The sequence below is a fragment of the Musa acuminata genome, chromosome BXJ2-4 (assembly GCF_036884655.1).
Source record: "Musa acuminata AAA Group cultivar baxijiao chromosome BXJ2-4, Cavendish_Baxijiao_AAA, whole genome shotgun sequence".
In the NCBI taxonomy this organism is placed as follows: domain Eukaryota; kingdom Viridiplantae; phylum Streptophyta; class Magnoliopsida; order Zingiberales; family Musaceae; genus Musa; species Musa acuminata.
Genome location: NC_088341.1, coordinates 45,353,482 through 45,376,219, shown reverse-complemented (window position 1 = coordinate 45,376,219; position 22,738 = coordinate 45,353,482). Strand labels below are relative to the sequence as shown.

The window sequence follows — 22,738 nt, the reverse complement described above, 5'->3', positions numbered from 1 at the left end:
GTGATAAGTTGATTACATCAACTATAGTCCTCAAAGCCTCATCCCAAAACCTTTTGGGTAGCTTGGCCTGTGAAAGCATACATCTGATCTTTTCCATGATGATGCGGTTCATCCTCTTTGCAATTGCATTATGGTGAGGTGTACTAGGAACTGTCATCTCATGTTGGATCCTATGTGACCTACAATAGTCATTAAACAATCCTGTATACTCACCACTATTATCTGATCTTATGCATTTCAATTTCCTTTCTATCTCCCTTTCAATCATGGCATGAAACTCTTTGAAGACATTAATCACTTGATCTTTAGTCTTCAAAGCATAGGCTCAAAATTTCCTGAAAAAATCATCTATAAAAGTGACAAAATAAAATGCACCACTTATACCAAGAACATTAACAGATCCACCATGAGTTTTTATCCTCAAAGGATCACATACATCTGTATAAACACGGTCTAAGACATACATTTTTCTAGACATAGCAGGACTAGCAAATGAAACTCTATGTTGTTTACCTGCTAAACAATCAATACAAGGGTTCAGATGTATATCTCTGGGGTATGATAATACCTCTCTCTTGGAAAGAGCTTGCAACCCCTTCTCGCTCATGTGTCCCAATCGCTTATGCCATAACTCCATGCTGAAGTCTTTTTCTGTAACATTTAACTACTCAACATAAGCTTTAGCCTGCAACCTATACAAAGTATGATATTTCTTTCAATTAGCTATAACAAGAGAATCCTTACTGAGCTTTCATTGCCCTTTGTGAAATATGCTATCATAGTCTTCATCATCTAGCCTTCCAACTGAAATTAGATTCAGCCTCAAGTCAACCACATGCGTCATATCCTTAAGCACAAACTTGCAGCCTATGTTGGTCTTTAAATAGATATCACCCACGTCTATGATGTCTGCTGTGCCATAGTTGCCCATCTTGACAACACCAAAATTTCCAGACCTGTATGTAGTAAAAAACTCCCTATGTGGTGTAGCATGATAAAAAGCACCTGTGTCAATCACCCACTCAAGATCCTGACACACACAAGAAAAAATATCATCAAAAGGAGATAAAATCAAATAATCACCACCCTGCATTGTAGTTGTAATATTATCTTTTGACCATATAGACTTCACTTCTTTTTCATTTTTCTTGCTCTTCTTATGTTGCTTACATTGGTTCTTGTAATGTCCTTTCTCACCACAATTATAGCAAACAATATCTTTTCTTGATCTTGACTTGCTTCTACCCATACGTGAACTGCTTCTTGACTTTGACCTTCATCTATTCTCTGAGATAAGTGCTTGTGAATCATTCTGAGATGTTGCCGAACTCTTTCTTCTCAACTCCTCATTCAACAAATTGCTTGTTACTTGACTCATAGTGACAACACCATCTGGCGTAGAATTATTAAGGGAAACTACTAGTGTCTCCCAACTTTCTAGTAATGAACTGAGAAGTAACAATGCTTATAACTCATCATCAAGAGACATTTTCATAGAGGATAACTGGTTAGTAATACTTTGCTTTTCATTCAAATGTTTAGAAGCACTTCTCTATATTTTAGGTTCACAAGTTTTCTGATCAAAAAAGCTTTGTTGCCAGCTGTTTTTCTTTCATACAAACTTTTCAACTTTTTCCAAAGAGAATATACAGAAATTTCAGTAGAAACATGATGAAAGACACTATCATCAAGCCACTGTCGAATAAACCCAATTATTTTTCGATCTAACATCTTCCACTCATTATCTGTTATGGGTTTTGCATTATCCCCCTGCAAAGGTTCAAACAAATCTTTGCAATACAAGAGATCTTTTATTCTTAGTTTCCATATCATCCAATTATTTCTATTTAAACTAATCATGCGAGAAATATTACTGACCTCTATATTCAAATATAAAAATTTAAATCACCAAAACCTCTTGCTCTGATACCAGTTGATGGATATAAATAGGAATATTCTTTATATATGAACAAATACTAGAAGACCACATCAGAATTAAATGGAACTATAATCAAATAAAACTCCAAGATATACGTGGAAAACCCCTTCAATGTGAAGGGTAAAAACCACAGGGCAAACTAGAGATAATTCACTATGAGAATAATGAATATACAAATCTCAATCTCTTGCCCTAAACCTTAGCAACAATCACAAGAGAATAACTGGGATACAAAGATCACGTCACTGCCTACAATATCTAAAATCTTCCCAAGTAATCATAGCAAGAGTCTACTGTAGATTTGATCTAACCTGAGATGAGAATACTGTTAGATAATTGAGAACAATCTCTCTGCGTTGTCTTTGTCTTCTTCCATTTCTTTCTCTTACTTTTCTGTCTTGTTTTTCTCGGAATCCCGTGGCTATTCACTTCTCCCATGTTGCTGTCCTATTTATGTTTTTTTTTCTCTCTCCAAAACGCAGCCATCACACCCCTCCTAATATTAATTAGAATTAGGTTAAAAAGGAGTGTGGGCTGTCCAAGCCCACTATGAGCTGAATCCGTGAACTGCCAGCCCAACATCCATGTTGAAGAAGGAAGAAATTGATTACATGGGCACTTAACTTTTGGCTCAAGACATCATTTATCTCCCATCTATGTTCCGTGTGCATCCGATTATTAGACAGGATCAAGACATCATTGATCTTAACACGTACACGGCTCTGCAGCCGGACTCCGTCACCGACGCCGGTAGGGACTGTAAAGGGATGTGCGCAGCGAAGAGTCGCGGCGGTGGTAGCTTGCTCAGGTCACGTACTCGATTATTGGTGTAGATTTGGTGTTCAAGGAAAGGGATGTACTCATAGACTTCAAGGCATGTCGAGAGTCGACGCAAGAGCCACGATTTATGGTGGAGAAGACGAGGACTAGGGGGGAGGAGCACACCACCTTCACACTCGTCGATCATCATCGCCCTCTCAACTCCCATGTCCTCTCCAAACTAATTCCATAGCACAACAATCTTCTTTCCATGTTGGACATTCCGAATGTGATTAATTATTTGGGAATTCGGAATAAAAGCAGCTTTTATAATCTGTTCCTTAATATAAACTTGTTAATGATAATTTTTAGAATTGAAAAAGTTATTATTTTTTAATAATATGTTTCAGTAAATTGACGGAATCAAACAAAAGCAAAAGAGGGAGCGAAGACAACTTCTAATTCCCAAAATTATGGATCCAAAACCACCAAAGAACGTATGATATCCAACTGACTGACTTAACTCTTGCCTTTGCCCGTACAGACTGTTTTCTTAAGAGAAAATATTATATGGCACAAACTCTAATTACCTCACAGAAATTGATGTGTTATGAAACACATCGACGCCATGGTAGATAGTGATTTGTTATATTATAAACTTTTATTTAATTATATAAAAATATATTATAGATTTAATTAGATTTTGATTATAATTATCGATCAGAAAAAAAAAGAAGAAAAGTTTAATTATAATGTGATTAGACGATATTGTAGGGAGGGTTTCTCCTAACTTTTTTTTTTTTTTCTAGTCCTTATATAGATATGATGTTCTAAGGATTTGATGCGTGTGAGTTATGAGTTGACTCAACTCAGGTGAACCATTTCTAACAGTAATTACCTGCCTCCAAATCCATTTCTTGAATTAAGATCCAACATAAGTTTCAATATATATTATTCTTACAAGATATGTGCCTTAGAACATCAAACCAGAACCAGCAAATTTCTCCTTCGTCATCTCATCCAATCGATCGGCCATCTCGGGCGTGAGATGATCCAGCCAATCCCCCACCACACCGCGTCTGAAGAAGAGGCTGTTGTCCACCGTCCAACACCCGAAGTCCGTCGTGCCGCTCCTGTTCACCTTCAAATTGCTTAAGCTCTCCATGGAACACAACCGCACGATGCCATCGATCACCCCTTCCTTCTCCTCATCCTCTGAGAAGGGGCAGCCAAGGAACTCCGCCAGCCGCTTCAGCTGAGCTACTGTGTCTTGCAGCAGCTCCTCGTACTTCACGAACAATATCTTCTTAGGCCTTTCCAAGTGCGCCTTCCAGTAACCAAGCACATGATCCCAAAACGGACCAAAGAAAGAGAAGCCCTTGCAGAAGTTGTCGAAGGCCTTCTCGAGAGTCCATGGTTCTAAGTTAGCCCTCGTCCTGACCCAGTTTTCGTGGTGCCAAAAGGATATGAAGTTGTCCTTGGGGTTACGGCACAAGTACACGACTCTGCAGTCGGAGTCCACCACCGACGGCGGTAGGGAATGGAAGGGGATGTGTGTGGAGAAGAGTCGCGGGGGTGGCAGCTTGCTTAGGTCAGGTACTCGGTTGTTGGTGTAGATTTGGAGTTCAAGGAAGGGGATGTACTTATGGGGATTGTAGGACTCCAAGGCATGTTGGGAGTCGACGCAGGAGCCACGGTTTACGGTGGAGAAGACGAGGGCTTTCATCCATGTGGTGCCAGACTTGGGGATCGTGGCGACTAGTACGTCGGTAGGGCGAGCTTTGAAGTATTTTTGGGCGACCATGGTGCCTATTATGCCCGACGACAAACTGTACCAGCCGTCGTAGCAGAAGATTGGTTTGCCATTGCCGGAGTCTACGCTAGGTAGTGCCGACACGAGTTGTGTGTAGTGTTGATAGGTCCGGTGATGGACTCCTTCTTCCTCCTCCTCTTCTTCTTCGAGCTGGGATCTGTAAGCGTCGGCCATGGAAAACGTGATGAGGCCACTCAGGCTGATCTAACGATTTCCTAAATCTTAGCCAAACATACATGAGAAATCAAACTATATATAGGCCCAACTCATGGTATATATTTTTGATATTAGGTAATTTGAATAAGCATTTGGAACCCAAAAAAAAAAATGATAGGTTGGTCTTATCCATTATACATGTGCATGGGAACGAAGCTCTACATCCATTATTGTCATTAACACGGGAACGTGTCTTGCTACGGCTCGTCTTACTTCACAAACAATATCTTATTTGGCCGTTCCAATTGTGCCTACTGTAATTGATAGAAAATCATGATAATGTAGGCCCTAAATCTGAGCGAAACATATATATATATATATATATATATATATATATATATATATATATATATATATATATATATATATATATATATATATATCAAACTATGTAGGCCCAACTCATGAGATATATTTGATATTAGGTAATTTGAATGATTGCTTGGAGCCAAAAAAAAAATAATGGGTTGGTCTTTTCCATTTCCCATGTGCATGGGAACTAAGCTCTCCATCCATTATTGTGATTAACATAGCAACATGTCCTGTTGCAGCCTCTTGTACTTCACATATATTAAACTATGTAGGCCCAACTCATGAGATATATTTGATATTAGGTAATTTGAATGGTTGCTTGGAGCCAAAAAAAAAATAATGGGTTGGTCTTTTCCATTTTCCATGTGCATGGGAACTAAGCTCTCCATCCATTATTGTGATTAACATAGCAACATGTCCTGTTGCAGCCTCTTGTAATTCACAGATATTAAACTATGTAGGCCCAACTCATGAGATATATTTGATATTAGGTAATTTGAATGGTTGCTTGGAGCCAAAAAAAAAAATAATGGGTTGGTCTTTTCCATTTTCCATGTGCATGGGAACTAAGCTCTCCATCCATTATTGTGATTAACATAGCAACATGTCCTGTTGCAGCTTCATGTACTTCACAAACAATATCTTCTTTGGCCTTTCCAAGTGCGCCTTCTAGTAACTGATAGAAAATCATGTTAATTTAGTCCCTAAATCTTTGCCAAACATATATGAGAATCAAACTATATATAAGACCAACTCATGATATATATTTTTGATATTAGGTAATTTGAATGAGGGTTTGGAGCCAGAAAAAAATGATGGATTGGTCTTATCCATTAAGCATCTGAGGAGAAATCTAAAACTAAAAAATTGTATGTAAGGAGAAATCCAAAAATAATAAAAAAAATATTATCAATTAAGCATGTGAGGAGCTATCAATTTTTTTATATTTTTTTATCATAAATAAAATATTTGTTATTATAAAAGATAATATAATATTTGAGCTAATTATAGATTATACTATGTAATTAGCTTCTTCTTTTTTTCCATACCCATATTCCCGGTGCATCCTGTCATCGTCGTTACTCCCTAATATTTCGCCGATCATTATCCACAACTTGAGCTTATCATCGATCGCCATCCCCCATTTTCGGTTCCCCATCCTCCTAACTTGTGCTATCTATCGTCGATTAGTGTCCACAGGTTATGCCTATTATCGTGTGTCGTCTCTCGTCTTGTGTTCCCCATTGATTATTGCACTCCCAGCTCACTATCTTTTAAGATAGAAGAAGAGATGAAAGATATTTATATCCACTTCTGAAAGGATAGTTTTGAGATATTAATTTTTTTAAAATAAGATTTTAAATAATAATCTTATAGTGAAACATAGAAATAATCATCACACCAATTCAATCCAAAAACTTAAATGATTAGATTATAGGTTAGAATTAAACATATATCATGTGACTCTCTTGATATTTACTAATGTGAGATTATTTTTTTAGTATTTTTTTAATCTCTACTTACACACGAATATCTTGATACATTCTCTTCCTATTCATACGTGACTCAATTGTCTTCCCCTTACAAGTAAGGGCATGTGACATAGTTAATTTTATCTATAATCATTGGTGTGACTAACTTTATCCCCACCGCAAGTTTGACTATTTGATAACTAACAAAGGTGTGACTAACTTTATCCCCATCGCAAGTTTAACTATTTGGTTTAGCTAACTTTGTTAGTACTATAAGCTTGACTCAAGTTAATTTTGACTCAAAACTCTTTATTTTTTTTAATTATTTAAAACTTTTTCTAATCTCTCTCTCTCTCTCTCTCTCTTTTTTTTTTTTACTATTCACCTTTTTATCATCTTTTTTCCTTCAACTTAACAATGAATGTAAGTTCAATTAGTTAAGATTAATATATATTAAGTCATATACCAATTCAACCCAAAAAGCTTAAGCTGCAGGACTATTCTTTTTGTCATCTTTTTCAATGTCTCCTCACACATGAATACATATAAATATATTATAACATGACCATTAGGTAGTTGTAATTTGTAGACAGTGGCATGCATGTTGCTTTCAAGAAAATAAATTGATGTGTATGCTTGCCCTGACCTAGCCGGTGTTACATAATAGTTTATTTGGAAATTATTGTATGTAAGAAAAGTTAGATAGTGTAAACTAAATGTTGATGAGACAAGTCAGAAACGTCAGGTGTAAAATGTTTGAAGGCGAGTTTAGAATGGTGTGATAATACTTAGGTGTCTCCAAGACGTTGACATTTAAAATGTTGATGAGACAAGTTGGTTGGTTTTATAGTAGTTGAAGTTTGTGAAACTAAAAGAAGATATTTCCTCTTTCCTTGCCATTTGGTTTATGTAATCTTATCCCGTTTTGAAGTTTTGGTATTAGATACCGTAGTTGTTTATTATGCTTATATGCATTCTTATTTATTAGACGAAGAAGTGCATGAATTCCTCATTAACAGCAAACCAGCTCTTGGAAATATATTATCTTCTTGCAGTAAATACTTGGTAAATCAAAATCTTCCTCCAAGGCTGTAAACATTTCAGTTCGCATGCCTTTCTTCACTTGGCAAGTTAGGAAAAACCTCTTCGATCTCCTGACTATGGTGTCTTTTTTAAGCGTGTCTTGTGGAGTTATATTGGTGATGGTTCACCCTATTCGCTTGTCCAAATAAAGTTTTCATCGAGGACAATTGCTTCTTAGTTATATTTATATTGTTTGGGTTCCATTCTAACATTGACTTTGCCACCTATTTAAGATATATCTACTTTTAAGTGGTCCTAGATTTTTAATGTTTTTACGAAGGACACCAGCCTACATGTGATGATCTTTGATTAGTGAACTTGTTTTTATCGATGCTTTTAGTTAGCACATTGCTTTCCTGTCGAGCCATTTCTTCACAGCAATTTGGTTGGTGTCTCTTTTCAAATATTATATATACTACAGGATGGAATCTGGAAAGCCTTCTGGATTAGTTTTCAAGAGTTGTTATTTGAAAGATGAAATCTTTCGGTATGAGTTGTCATGAATGAGATTTAGCAGTAGTTGAGATTTCCACTGTCAAATTTAGTTTGGTCATTTGGTCCAGGATTCAAGTCACATCAGTCCTGTTTCTTTTACTTTGTCACTTATGGAGTGCTCAAAGGTGCTATATACATCATTGGTTTCACGGTGAAAGATGATGATGCCTTACGTAATATTATGCTATTGTGGAATATGGTCACAACTAGAGTTAAAAGTTTATTTCTACAGGCAATCATACTTGAGTTATGTTATCATGGTGGGCATCAAATCCATCTGCTTGGGCCTCGATGCATGAATATATCATGCAGAATGAAGCAAATATGTTTTTTCCGGATTATAATCAAGTCAATTAGTTCTTGTCCAAATAACTGCTGGAATTTGCAAACAACGTTCTCCCTATTCCCTTTACTTGTATTGCCACTTTTTCTTTTTTTTTTAGCCTTCTGTTACATGCTCACATTGACGTTTCAACAACACTCACTCGACTGATAGAGATATAAACAGGAATAATTTTTTTATATAAATAAATACTAGAACAAGTGGAATTAAATTGAACCACAATCAAATAGAACACTAAGATATACGTGGAAAACCCCTTCAATGTGAAGGGTAAAAATCACGGGGCAAACTAGAGATAATCCACTATGAGAATAATGAATATATAAATCTCAATCTCTTGCCCTAAACCCTAGCAACAATCACAAGAGAATAACTGGAATACAAAGATCACGTTACTACCTACAATATCTAAAATCTCCTCAAGTAATCACAGCAAGAGTCTACTGTATATTTGATCTAACCTGAGATGAGAACACTGCTAGATGATTGAGAACAGCCTCTCTGCGTTGTCATTGTCTTCTTCCCTTTCTTTCTCTTCCTTTTCTACCTTGTTTTCCTCATTTTCTTTGGAATCCCATGGCTATTCACTTCTCCCACGTTGCTACCCTATTTATGTTTTTTTTCTGCCTCTAAAACGTAGCCACCACACTCCTCCTAATGTTAATTAGGGTTAGGTTAAGAGGGGGTGTGGGCTGTAGGCTGTCCAAGCCCAATATGGGCTGAATCTGTGGGCTGTCAGCCCAACAACCTCCCCCTTCAGCCCATAAGGGAGGTTGTCCTATGACTCCTCAATGTGAAGCCATGCCAACCAGTTGTCGACATATCTCCTGCTTTTCTTTTGGTGAGGTCTTCATTCCATTTGGTAGCAGTACCAAATCATAAGTGTGGTTCTTCTGAAGAGCATCCATCTCTTCCTGCATAGCAACTAACCACTTATCTTTCTGTTCACTTTCAACTGCTTCCTGGTAACTCTCTAGTTCACCTGCATCAGTAAGCATCACATACTCATATGTAGAGTATCTTTTGGAAGGTTGACGTTGTCTAGAAGATCTTCTCAATTGAGGGAACTTGCTCTCCTATTTCTTGTTCCTCAATATGTTCTGTAGGTAGATCAACATCAGGCTCTACACCATCTTCCTGCACATCTCCCCCATCACTCTGATATACTGGAGGAATAACTAGGTCACATCAGGCTCTACACCATCTTCCTACACATTTCATTCAAATGTTCAGCAATAGAAGCACCTTCTCTATATTTTAGGTTCACAAGTTTTCTGATCAAAAAAGCTTTGTTGCCCGTTATTTTTCTTTCGTAGAGACTTTCCAACTTTTTCCAAAGAGAATATGTAGAAATTTCAGTAGAAACATGGTGAAAGACACTATCATCAAGCCACCGTCGAATAAACTCAATTATTTTTCGATCTAATATCTTCTATTCATTATCTGTCATAGTTATGAGTTTTGCACTATCCCCCTACAAAGGTCAATACAAATCTTTGCAATACAAAAGATCTTCCATTCTTGGTTTCTATATCATTCAATTATTTCCATTTAAACTAATCATGCGAGAAACATTATTGGCCTCCATGTTCAAATACAAAAATTTTAATCACCAAAACCCCTCGCTCTGATACCACCTGATGGGGATATAAACATGAATAACTTTTATATATGAACAAATACTAGAAGACCATAATACGCAGCAGAATTAAATGGAACTACAATCAAATAGAACACCAATATATACGTGGAAAACCCCTTCAATGTGAAGGGTAAAAACCACGGGGCAAACTAGAGATAATCCACTATGAGAATAATGAATATACAAATCTCAATCTCTTGCCCTAAACCCTAGTAACAATTACAAGAGAATAACTAGGATACAAAGATCACGTCACTGCCTACAATATCTAAAATCTCCCCAAGTAATCACAGCAAGAGTCTACTGTAGATTTGATCTAACCTAAGATAAGAACAGTACTAGATGATTGAGAACAACCTCTCTGCATTATCCTTGTCTTCTTCCCTTTTTTCTTTTCTACCTTGTTTTCCTCCTTTTCTTTGGAATCCTGTGACTATTCATTTCTCCCACGTTGCTGCTCTATTTATATTTTTTTTTATCTCCAAAACGTAACCACCACACCCTTCTAATGTTAATTAGGGTTATGTTAAGAGGGGGTATGAGCTGTGGGCTGTCCAAATCCACTATGGGCTTAATCTGTGGGCTGTCAGCCCAACATCGACATGCAGAAAGAAGGAAGAAATTGGTTACATGAGCACTTAACTTGGCTCAAGACATCATTTATCTCCCATCTATGTTCCGTGTGCATCCGATTATTAGACAGGATCAAGACATCATTGATCTTAACACGTACACGGCTCTGCAGCCTGACTCCGTCACCGACGCCGGTAGGGACTGTAAAGGGATGTGCGCGGCGAAGAGTCGCGGCGGTGGTAGCTTGCTCAGGTCACGTACTCGATTATTGGTGTAGATTTGGTGTTCAAGGAAAGGGATGTACTCATGGACTTCAAGGCATGTCGAGAGTCGACGCAAGAGCCACGATTTATGGTGGAGAAGACGAGGACTAGGGGGGAGGAGCACACCACCTTCACACTCGTCGATCATCATCGCCCTCTCAACTCCCATGTCCTCTCCAAACTAATTCCATAGCACAACAATCTTCTTTCCATGTTGGACATTCCGAATGTGATTAATTATTTGGGAATTCGGAATAAAAGCAGCTTTTATAATCTGTTCCCTAATATAAACTTGTTAATGATAATTTTTAGAATTGAAAATGTTATTATTTTTTAATAATCTGTTTCAGTAAATTGACGGAATCAAACAAAAGCAAAAGAGGGAGCGAAGACAACTTCTAATTCCCAAAATTATGGATCCAAAACCACCAAAGAATGTATGATATCCAACTGACTGACTTAACTCTTGCCTTTGCCCATACAGACTGTTTTCTTAAGAGAATATATTATATGGCACAAACTCTAATTACCTCACAGAAATTGATGTGTTATGAAACACATCGACGCCATGGTAGATAGTGATTTGTTATATTATAAACTTTTATTTAATTATATAAAAATATATTATAGATTTAATTAGATTTTGATTATACTTATCGATCAGAAAAAAAGAAGAAGAAAAGTTTAATTAAAATGTGATTAGACGATATTGTTGGGAGGGTTTCTCCTAACTTTTTTTTTTTTTTTTCTAGTCCTTATATAGATATGATGTTCTAAGGATTTGATGCGTGTGAGTTATGAGTTGACTCAACTCAGGTGAACCATTTCTAACAGTAATTACCTGCCTCCAAATCCATTTCTTGAATTAAGATCCAACATAAGTTTCAATATATATTATTCTTACAAGATATGTGCCTTAGAACATCAAACCAGAACCAGCAAATTTCTCCTTCGTCATCTCATCCAATCGATCGGCCATCTCGGGCGTGAGATGATCCAGCCAATCCCCCACCACACCGCGTCTGAAGAAGAGGCTGTTGTCCACCGTCCAACTCCCGAAGTCCGTCGTGCCGCTCCTGTTCACCTTCAAATTGCTTAAGCTCTCCATGGAACACAACCGCACGATGCCATCGATCACCCCTTCCTTCTCCTCATCCTCCGAGAAGGGGCAGCCAAGGAACTCCGCCAGCCGCTTCAGCTGAGCTACTGTGTCTTGCAGCAGCTCCTCGTACTTCACGAACAATATCTTCTTAGGCCTTTCCAAGTGCGCCTTCCAGTAACCAAGCACATGATCCCAAAACGGACCAAAGAAAGAGAAGCCCTTGCAGAAGTTGTCGAAGGCCTTCTCGAGAGTCGATGGTTCTAAGTTAGCCTTCGTCCTGACCCAGTTTTTGTGGTGCCAAAAGGATATGAAGTTGTCCTTGGGGTTGCGGCACAAGTACACGACTCTGCAGTCGGAGTCCACCACCGACGGCGGTAGGGAATGGAAGGGGATGTGTGTGGAGAAGAGTCGCGGGGGTGGCAGCTTGCTTAGGTCAGGTACTCGGTTGTTGGTGTAGATTTGGAGTTCAAGAAAGGGGATGCACTCGTGGGGATTGCAGGACTCCAAGGCATGTCGGGAGTCGACGTGGGAGCCGCGGTTTATGGTGCAGAAGACGAGAGCTTTCACCCATGTGGTGCCAGACTTGGGGATCGTGGCGATTAGTACGTCGGTCGGGCGAGCTCTGAAGTATTTTTGGGCGACCATGGTGCCTATTATGTACGACGACAAACCGTACCAGCCGTCGTAGCAGAAGATTGGTTCGCCATTGCCGGAGTCTACGCTAGGTAGTGCCGACACGAGTTGTGTGTAGTGTTGATAGGTCCGGTGATGGACTCCTTCTTCCTCCTCCTCTTCTTCTTCGAGCTGGGATCTGTAAGCGTCGGCCATGGAAAACGTGATGAGGCCACTCAGGCTGATCTAACGATTTCCTAAATCTTAGCCAAACATACATGAGAATCAAACTATATATAGGCCCAACTCATGGTATATATATTTTTTATATTCGGTAATTTGAATAATCATTTGGAACCCAAAAAAAAAAAAATGATAGGTTGGTCTTATCCATTATACATGTGCATGGGAACGAAGCTCTCCATCCATTATTGTCATTAACACGGGAACGTGTTAATTGGCCGTTCCAATTAACAATATCTTACTTCACAAACAATATCTTATTTGGCCGTTCCAATTGTGCCTACTGTAATTGATAGAAAATCATGATAATGTAGGCCCTAAATCTGAGCGAAACATATATATATATATATATATATATATATATATATATATATATATATATATATATATATATATATATATATATATATATATATATATATCAAACTATGTAGGCCCAACTCATGAGATATATTTGATATTAGGTAATTTGAATGGTTGCTTGGAGCCAAAAAAAAAAAAATTACGGGTTGGTCTTTTCCATTTTCCATGTGCATGGGAACTAAGCTCTCCATCCATTATTGTGATTAACATAGCAACATGTCCTGTTGCAGCTTCTTGTACTTCACAAACAATATCTTCTTTGGCCTTTCCAAGTGCGCCTTCTAGTAACCGATAGAAAATCATGTTAATTTAGTCCCTAAATCTTTGCCAAACATATATGAGAATCAAACTATATATAAGACCAACTCATGATATATATTTTTGATATTAGGTAATTTGAATGACGGTTTGGAGCCAGAAAAAAATGATGGATTGGTCTTATCCATTAAGCATGTGAGGAGAAATCTAAAAATAATAATTGTATGTAAGGAGAAATCCAAAAATAAAAAAAAATATTATCAATTAAGCATGTGAGGAGCTATCAATTTTTTTTATCATAAATAAAATATTTTTTATTATAAAAGATAATATAATATCTGAGCTAATTATAGATTATACTATGTAATTAGCTTCTTCTTTTTTTCCATACCCATATTCCCGGTGCATCCTGTCATCGTCGTTACTCCCTAATATTTCACCGATCATTATCCACAACTTGTGCTAGCTTATCATCGATCGTCATCCCCCATTTTCGGTTCCCCATCCTCCTAACTTGTGCTATCTATCGTCGATTAGTGTCCACAGCTCATGCCTATTATCGTGTGTCGTCTCTCGTCTTGTGTTCCCCATTGATTATTGCACTCCCAGCTCACTATCTTTTAAGATAGAAGAAGAGATGAAAGATATTTATATCCACTTCTGAAAGGATAGTTTTGAGATATTAATTTTTTTAAAATAAGATTTTAAATAATAATCTTATAGTGAAACATAGAAATAATCATCACACCAATTCAATCCAAAAACTTAAATGATTAGATTATAGGTTAGAATTAAACATATATCATGTGACTCTTTTGATATTTACTGATGTGAGATTATTTTTTTAGTTTTTTTTTAATCTCTACTTACACACGAATATCTTGAAACATTCTCTTCCTATTCATATGTGGCTCAATTGTCTTCCCCTTACAAGTAAGGGCATGTGACATAGTTAATTTTATTTATAATCATTGGTGTGACTAACTTTATCCCCACCGCAAGTTTGACTATTTGGTAACTAACAAAGGTGTGACTAACTTTATCCCCATCGTAAGTTTGACTATTTGGTTTAGCTAACTTTGTTAGTACTATAAGCTTGACTCAAGTTAATTTTGACTCAAAACTCTTTATTTTTTTTAATTATTTAAAACTTTTTCTAATCTCTCTCTCTCTCTCTCTCTCTCTCTCTCTTTTTTTTTTACTATTCACCTTTTTATCATCTTTTTTCCTTCAACTTAACAATGAATGTAAGTTCAATTAGTTAAGATTAATATATATTAAGTCATATACCAATTCAACCCAAAAAGCTTAAGCTGCAGGACTATTCTTTTTGTCATCTTTTTCAATGTCTCCTCACACATGAATACATATAAATATATTATAACATGACCATTAGGTAGTTGTAATTTGTAGACAGTGGCATGCATGTTGCTTTCAAGAAAATAAATTGATGTGTATGCTTGCCCTGACCTTGCCGGTGTTACATAATAGTTTATTTGGAAATTATTGTATGTAAGAAAAGTTAGATAGTGTAAACTAAATGTTGATGAGACAAGTCAGAAACGTCAGGTGTAAAATGTTTGAAGGCGAGTTTAGAATGGTGTGATAATACTTAGGTGTCTCCAAGACGTTGACATTTAAAATGTTGATGAGACAAGTTGGTTGGTTTTATAGTAGTTGAAGTTTGTGAAACTAAAAGAAGATATTTCCTCTTCCCTTGCCATTTGGTTTATGTAATCTTATCCAGTTTTGAAGTTTTGGTATTAGATACCGTAGTTGTTTATTATGCTTATATGCATTCTTATTTATTAGACGAAGAAGTGCATGAATTCCTCATTAACAGCAAACCAGCTCTTGGAAATATATTATCTTCTTGCAGTAAATACTTGGTAAATCAAAATCTTCCTCCAAGGCTGTAAACATTTCAGTTCGCATACCTTTCTTCACTTGGCAAGTTAGGAAAAACCTCTTCGATCTCCTGACTATGGTGTCTTTTTTAAGCGTGTCTTGTGGATGCCAGAAACATGGCTCTTCTTCGATGACCACGCATTTGCAACTTAGTCGGCAAAATTTCCTACAAGCATTGTATCTGCACTTGATGAGGTGGAGGTGAAACCTGGTCGACAGTTTGAGCTGGAGCATCTGATGGGTTGCAAGTGGCTGCCGTGCTGAAGAGATCTTTGTCCTCATGAGCCGGTTCGAGAAGTTGAAGTGGTCCTCCTCCTCTAACGTTTGAGTTAAAACTTTTGCCAAGGTGAAGAAAATAATATAATAATTAAAGTGAAGAGGGAGACATTAACCTCGAGCAAGGTCATCTTTTTATATTGTCGTTTGTCTCATAGTAGCTTATTGTTAGAGAAAATTTTCTGTATTAGGATTGTTTAGGATAATGCTGCTGGTTAGAATGTGGTGATGATGAGATGGTCGAGTTTCTATAGAATCGTTTGAGGTTGATCATACAATGATTTGCAGGCCAGACGACTTTTGAAGTAGAATTGGCAATCGATCATAGCCTTTCAGATAAGGTAAACATAGATTTTGCAATGACTTGGGTGGCTTTAGTAATTAGAAATGAGTAAAAAACTTAACAAGACAAATTTATAGCCTGTATATCTCTAAGAGAGCAAGGCATTGCAATGGTAAGGATTTGATTCCAAATGACCAATTTAGTCAACAATTTATGGTGATGGTTCACCCTATTCGCTTGTCCAAATAAAGTTTTCATCTAGGACAATTGCTTCTTAGTTATGTTTATTTTCTTTGGGTTCCATTCTGACATTGACTTTGCCACCTATTTAAGATATATCTGCTTTTAAGTGGTCCTAGATTTTTAATGTTTTTATTACCAAGGACACATGTTTTTATCGATGCTTCCAGTTGGCACATTGCTTTCCTGTCAAGCCATTTCTTCACAGCAATTTGGTTGGTGTCTCTTTTCAAATATTATATATACTACAGGATGAAATCTGGAAAGCCTTCTGGATTAGTTTTCAAGAGTTGTTATCTGAAAGATGAAATCTTTCAGTATGAGTTGTCATGAATGAGATTTAACAGTAGTTGAGATTTCCACTGTCAAATTTAGTTTGGTCATTTGGTCCAGGATTCAAGTCACATCAGTCCTGTTTCTTTTACTTTGTCACTTACTTATGGAGTGCTTAAAGGTGCTATATACTTAATTGGTTTCACAACGAAAGATGATGATCTATATACATCAGTTATTGTTAAGATCAAGACATCATTGTTATTGTTAAGACCAAATGTGGTTCGGTCATCAGTCGAGCATGCATTATGGATGGTGCTTTGCAATGAGTTGGAGTCTAAATCACTTTCAGCCAGCCATTTGTGTGCTAGCAGCACAGACATCTGATATTGTTTTCCGTCTCTCTCGCCATTAATCATCCGATAATTGTGTAGTCTCCGAGTATACTAATGGAATGACATATCAAATTACAGGAACATGCATTACATCGTGGATCACATGTAGAAGTAGCATTGTCTCTCAAATGTGTTCAAAATTCTCTTCAGATCTGCTATAATTGTCTCTCCATGTTTGGTGAAAGCAGAGCGGCCTACTGCGGCGTCAGAACGTACATCTTGCAAGCATGAGAATCCACCGTAGCGGTCAGCTCCCCTTGAACTGATGCAGTATCCGAATGCTGAAACATGGATTTGAAGTCGAAGACAGTAAGAACATGAATCTATCGTAGAGAAGGAAATGGATTCGTCTCGGACGCTTACCGCCCAAAGATCACGAGCATTGACGACGGTCGACGACGAGAGGCCTATATCGGACCATTCGGCGGTGATCGTCGCCGGTGAACTTCCGCGGTTCCAGAGGACCACGGCCACCGTCCCTCCACTGAGCGGGCCTGCCCAAACCTACACGAGCCGACAGCAATTGCAAGGTTGTTGAGACAGAATGATGAAGACGGTTGACACATCCTATCAATTCTCAACTATGATAGATGTGACTGTCTAAGCTTCAAAGAGAAGATGTTTAAGATATCGAAGGGACCAGACCTCTGTACCGCCTCCCCACACTACCTTCTTCCCTTGAACTCCAAGTGAATCTGTTGACAGAAACCACATCTTGTTTACGTTCTTCTTATGTTATCTGTGAAACGTGAAGATAACTTGAAATTGATACCTTGATTAACAGCAATGACCTCGGAGTTGCTCAGTATCTCTAATGCATCTTCGCTAATAGATCTTACATCACATCCGATCAACAAAGGAGCCTAAAGAGTTGCAGCGGCATTAGTATTTCTCTGGTAGTGCAATCAAGATGTGGTTACAGTTGAATACCTTTGCCAACGCCCATATACTAAAATGCGATCGGTACTCCTCTGTCGTCATCCCACCATTCCCTACTTCGAGCATGTCGGGATCTATATGATTTAGAATCATGTTATGGTAATCGATACTGTCGACAAGGTGGAAGGAGAAGTCTAATGGAACAGTGTCATCGAGTACCATTCCAGCCTCCAGGCTTTGCATAAGATGCCCATTTGTCATTCTCATCAGCACGGGATGTCATGCTGACACCATGTGAAACATCAGTTTCTAAGTGAGGTTTGGAGGAATCTAATGTATCTTATGAAACAGTTCATGTAGGTGTTCATTTCAACCTGTCCCAACTGTCGAAGATGTCTCCTGTTGTTCTCCAACTGTGGCCTATACCGCTCGCCCAAGTTGCTGGGTCATCTGCTCCCCTGTGATACAGTTTTTTTCCAGAGCATGTCAGATTTCTCCATGTATATGATGATGACTGTAACACAAGCTTAATGTCAGATTCTCTTTCTGCAAACTCACCATTCACAGAGAGAGAAGAAGATGTCCCTTCCTGAATTCTGAAGAGCACTGCTCATCTTAGAGTACCTATGTCGGCAACAAAAAGCAGCTCAGACATCAGTTCTTAAGCCATGGCTGGAGTCCGCTAAATTGGCATTTAAACGTCTGTGCTTCTTGACATTGACCACATAGCTAACCTTTCTCTTGGGCTGGTACCAGGGTTGTTGCAGTTGTCATACTTCAAGTAATCAACACCCTGAAGTAGAAGCCACAATAGAAGAATGAAGACAGACCAAACAACTGAGGCATGACAGAGTAGTATCTTAACATTCAAACAGATCTTGCATACCCAAGAGGCAAATGTTTGAGCATCTTGATCTTCATATCCCAGTGACCCAGGCATTGTCTTGCTGCATGTCTGTGTCCTGAAATGTTTTGTTTGAGGTCACAATTAGTTTGCCAGCACTACTTATCCTAGAAGACCACAAGTGCTCAAAGGAACTGGTGGATTCACAAGACCTGAGTGGCTAATCAGCTAAATTCTATGTAGAATTTTGGGGCAGCTACACTAGAATCGAGTTTTATGATGTCTCAAGTGGCTACTTGTTTAATTCAATGTTAGTTTAACTTGCAGATTGTCAAATCCAACACTGGTAATCACAGAAAGTGGAGTCATGGAATGAACAACATGAAAATTAGTACCCTGCATCACTGTAGATTCCAAGCTTAAGTCCATTTCCATGCACGTAATCTGCAAGAGAGTTTATCCCAGAGGGGAATGTTGACTGCTTCGCAACTAAATTGCCCTGAAATCATCATGGAATAGAAAAAGGAATTGACAGTTCTGTAATCTCTCAACACGGATCAGTTTATACCACTCGGATCTCGTAAACCATATGAGACAATAGATCAGTTCATCTATTATATAGCGAATACATAACAAAAATAATAAGAATTTATATGAACCAAAAACTTTTCTTACACATTACCTGGTAAAACTGTTGTTTTTTCATATATATATATACTGTTTTCCATACATACTTCTAAACTTCTTATCAGACACTCAAATTTGGTTATGGTTGAAGTTAAACTATGCAAATAAAAAATGTAAAATACTTAAAAATCATAATCTTGGGCCAAAGAAATTTTATTTGAGTGTAGATAAGTCAAACAGCCACAGGCGAGCGATGAAAACAAGCAAAAACAGCTGTGAGTTGGTAAGAACTTTGGAGTGTCAGGAAGAAGAAGCACGAGATGACAATGTTTCGATGCACCTGCATGCGTTGAAGCAGAACAGACATGAAATAGCTGCGTCATACAAATCTCCAAGTTTTCTACTCAAGTACTGACATGGGCAAAGAACCAATTCATAGCCACGTATAACTTTTGTCATGCCTAGAATTCATGGTCTGATGGTGTTGGGAGCAAACCGCCGCTTGCATCCAACAAAATCCCTGGCGCAGTAGAAAGGAGAAGACAACGTTTGACATAAATTCTCACCTGAGAGTCCCGGTAGTTTTCTCCCCAGCAGTCGTCTGTCAGCAGTGAATCCAGAAATTACAGCAACAAACCACAGTAATTAGTGGTATTTACATGGATCTACTGAATCAGTCACTAAGAACAAGAAGGTTATAGATAGAGAAGAACACCTATGTTGACGTATTGATAACCCAGTTCGGCAAGTCCGGTGGACACCAGCGCATCCGCTGCATAAGATGTCACACATAGTCAACAAAGCTTCCGATGTAAGTGAAAATAATTTTGTCTTCTTCTAAGGTTTCCTTTGATTGTCAGATAGACCGCAACGCAAGTTGGTCATCTTCCGTCCATGGCGATCTCTCAGTATTCCTTTGTATTGATTCGTGGCCGACGTGAGTCACGTGTTGACTCAAGAAATCGAAGACTTCGCTTTCATGCAAATCCTTTACGGACGGCAAACTGGACTTATTGCGTAGCTTTACATCACATCGTGGGTTAGGTGGAGTGGGTATAGCAGCGGCATGAACAAAGCCTAGATCTCCCAGAGCAGAGAGAGAGAGAGAGAGATGAGTCCTACCTGTTTCTCTGATGAGCTGCTCGTTGATGTCGCAGTGGAAATGGTTCCAGCTATTCCACCTGATCCATTTGGTGAGATTAATATCATCAATTAGATACGTCTACCAACATAATTGGATGCTTGAAGCATAGAGCAGGAGCAAAGATGGGGTCCTTGCAGTCTGAGGAATAGATAACAAGGCTAACATACAGAGAACAAAGAAGATGAATGAAAACTAATACTCATCGACAAGAAAGAGGAAGAAAACACGATCGGAAGCGGAGGAGGAAATATGTACCCCATGGGAGGAGTCGTGCCGAGGCCATTGTCCAACACGCTTCTCCTCGTCTCCACCGCCGATTCCCAACCTTTGGTGACTCTGTCTCCGGTTGCTGCCGTCGGTAGCAAGAGGAGGAGGAGTAGGAGAGACGTCAATGTTGCTTCACCTGCAACTCGAGCCATCCTCAACTCCCAACCGAAGCCACACACCCTATTATATATAGTGTTGATCCAAAAGCGGTAGGTATGTTTCGCAGAGGGAGGGAGAGGGGGAAAGTAGAAGAGTGGAACCCACTTACCCTCGCGCCAGTCCCCCGCGGACTCCCAATCTTTAGATAAACTCCCCGCCGTGTAACACCGTTGCTTGCTTGCACGCTGCCGCCGGCGCCGCGGCACTCCTCGGACCAAACACCTTCATGCGGCACGGGTGCATGGGAAACGTGGGTGTATGCGCTTCGCCCGTGATCTGTTCCCTGTGTTTGGTCCCAGCATGACCCGACACGTGGGGCCCTGGACGGGTGTGGCGACGCACGACAACGTGGGCTCTTCGAGGCGAGTGACGCTATCTCGTCACGGTTCCATTTAGCTCCTGGAATTGTGTGTAACGTACGTCACGGTTTCTTTTGAAGTATTCATATGAAAGTGGAGTTAAATATGATTATATATAATTGATGTGGAGTTGGTGTAGATAATTATCGGATCACTCTGACCTAATTCAAGCTTTGTTATCGTCGAAGACGACTTGGTCGAAGACGACTCGGATACTCGTTTGGTGATCGATCTATTCAAAGATTTCTCCTATCATTATTTATTTAATTGACATCTAACATACTTTGCTACACCATCATTATTATCATTTTCTCATTACCATGATAATTATCACTATCACTTTTGTTAATATATGTCATCATCATGGATGTTACTATTGTAACCACTGCTATTATAATGATAGATATTTATTATTATTATTATTATCATTTATTGTAACACCACTAGTCACCTTGTTTACACTATTATGCACTATTATAATAATTATTATTATTATTATTATCGTGCGCATGTTATTATTATTATCATTATCGCATGCGCCTACATGCACGCGTACACATATATATATATATATATATATATATATATATATATATATATATATATATATATATATATATATATATATATAATCTTGAAAAACGTAGATATATATGTTGATAGAAATGGAGGATTTCTTTTATTAGAATAAGCATATGTATAATTTCTAAATATGTCTATTTTAAACAAATATGATTACCGAATGTTATCTATTTAGTCTTAAACAAATGTAATTACGAAATTTAGGATCCATTAGGATGTGATTTCTCCACCAACCCATTTGTTTTGGTGTGATATCGGAGCATGTTCTAACAACTTGGATGTGAACAAGCTAACTGTGGGGTTAGCTGAGGACATGCCATGTTATGATCTTGCTTTTGGTTTGAGGACATGATTACAAGTTGTGACCATTCGCTTTCCAAGATTTCATTGTGCAATTCCTTCGTTGTAGCTGCAATAATATTCCTGTCGTTTATGAAGTTGGTTGGGTTGATCATAAATATAATGGATCGTTGCATTCAATTGCATTTAGTATTAGTTCGATTACGGAGAAGTAGGCTTCACCAATCCCTAATACGATGGAACGCTACAAGTGAAGCTAAGGCTACCAAATTACTAGAAATTAGAAAATCCACACGATGTAATTATTAACTCCATTGTAAAAACTTACACAAATATATGATTGATTATGTCGTTCCCTAATTAAATCAAATGAATATATAATAATGATATAGGAATAAATACGTGAGGACATCTATAGTTAGTATTCACAACTAAGCATCATGTGGTTAGTGTCGTATGATTGACACCTTATCGTCACGATACTTTATTACTATGCCATTAATACCTTATCGACATATAATCGATGCTTTGATTGAATAGGATGGACGTTATTATATCTCAGGTTTAATGTATCATTTTCTTCGTAATCGATGTTCATAATAGTTTTGTAAGTGCGTTAGATGATCACCGTTGGCTTCGAATCAGCATCAAACTTCGATAATAAAAAATTGACTTAATAAATTTGATATTATTATTTTAAAATTTAGGATTTTT

At 38.0% G+C, this 22,738-nt stretch overlaps 3 protein-coding genes across 3 annotated transcripts; all 3 read right to left on the bottom strand.

The window, feature by feature from the left end:
• Window positions 1–3,592: 3,592 nt before the first annotated feature.
• LOC103983338 (cytosolic sulfotransferase 8-like) lies at window positions 3,593–4,754 on the bottom strand. Its single transcript, XM_065102374.1, has one exon. The coding sequence runs from the start codon at window positions 4,683–4,685 to the stop codon at window positions 3,672–3,674; it is 1,014 nt and encodes a 337-aa protein (XP_064958446.1). The 5' UTR covers window positions 4,686–4,754; the 3' UTR covers window positions 3,593–3,671.
• A 6,966-nt stretch (window positions 4,755–11,720) lies between these two features.
• Window positions 11,721–12,874, bottom strand: LOC135609265 (cytosolic sulfotransferase 8-like). Its single transcript, XM_065102372.1, has one exon. It carries the CDS (start codon window positions 12,838–12,840, stop codon window positions 11,827–11,829), a length of 1,014 nt encoding a protein of 337 aa, XP_064958444.1. The 5' UTR covers window positions 12,841–12,874; the 3' UTR covers window positions 11,721–11,826.
• A 4,036-nt stretch (window positions 12,875–16,910) lies between these two features.
• On the bottom strand, window positions 16,911–21,024 carry LOC135611218 (alpha-galactosidase-like). The gene is made up of 16 exons (XM_065106715.1): window positions 20,893–21,024; window positions 20,613–20,804; window positions 20,336–20,394; window positions 19,929–19,985; window positions 19,780–19,814; window positions 18,982–19,085; window positions 18,629–18,704; window positions 18,477–18,535; window positions 18,301–18,366; window positions 18,117–18,200; window positions 17,962–18,026; window positions 17,794–17,876; window positions 17,636–17,726; window positions 17,509–17,558; window positions 17,227–17,367; window positions 16,911–17,144 (listed from the first exon to the last, which is right to left on the bottom strand). The coding sequence occupies exons 2-16, from the start codon at window positions 20,774–20,776 to the stop codon at window positions 17,058–17,060; spliced, it is 1,221 nt and encodes a 406-aa protein (XP_064962787.1). The 5' UTR covers window positions 20,777–20,804; window positions 20,893–21,024; the 3' UTR covers window positions 16,911–17,057.
• Window positions 21,025–22,738: the final 1,714 nt, after the last annotated feature.

Excerpts from the sequence above, each read along its gene's own strand:
- LOC103983338 (XM_065102374.1), bottom strand. The coding sequence starts at position 4,685 with ATGGCCGACGCTTACAGATCCCAGCTCGAAGAAGAAGAGGAGGAGGAA.
- LOC135609265 (XM_065102372.1), bottom strand. The coding sequence starts at position 12,840 with ATGGCCGACGCTTACAGATCCCAGCTCGAAGAAGAAGAGGAGGAGGAA.
- LOC135611218 (XM_065106715.1), bottom strand. The coding sequence starts at position 20,776 with ATGGCTCGAGTTGCAGGTGAAGCAACATTGACGTCTCTCCTACTCCTC. Across the intron at positions 19,986-20,335 it reads GCAGCTCATCAGAGAAACAG|CGGATGCGCTGGTGTCCACC; the intron begins GTAGGACTCATC and ends CATCTTATGCAG. Across the intron at positions 17,145-17,226 it reads ATGCTCGTGATCTTTGGGCG|CATTCGGATACTGCATCAGT; the intron begins GTAAGCGTCCGA and ends TCCATGTTTCAG.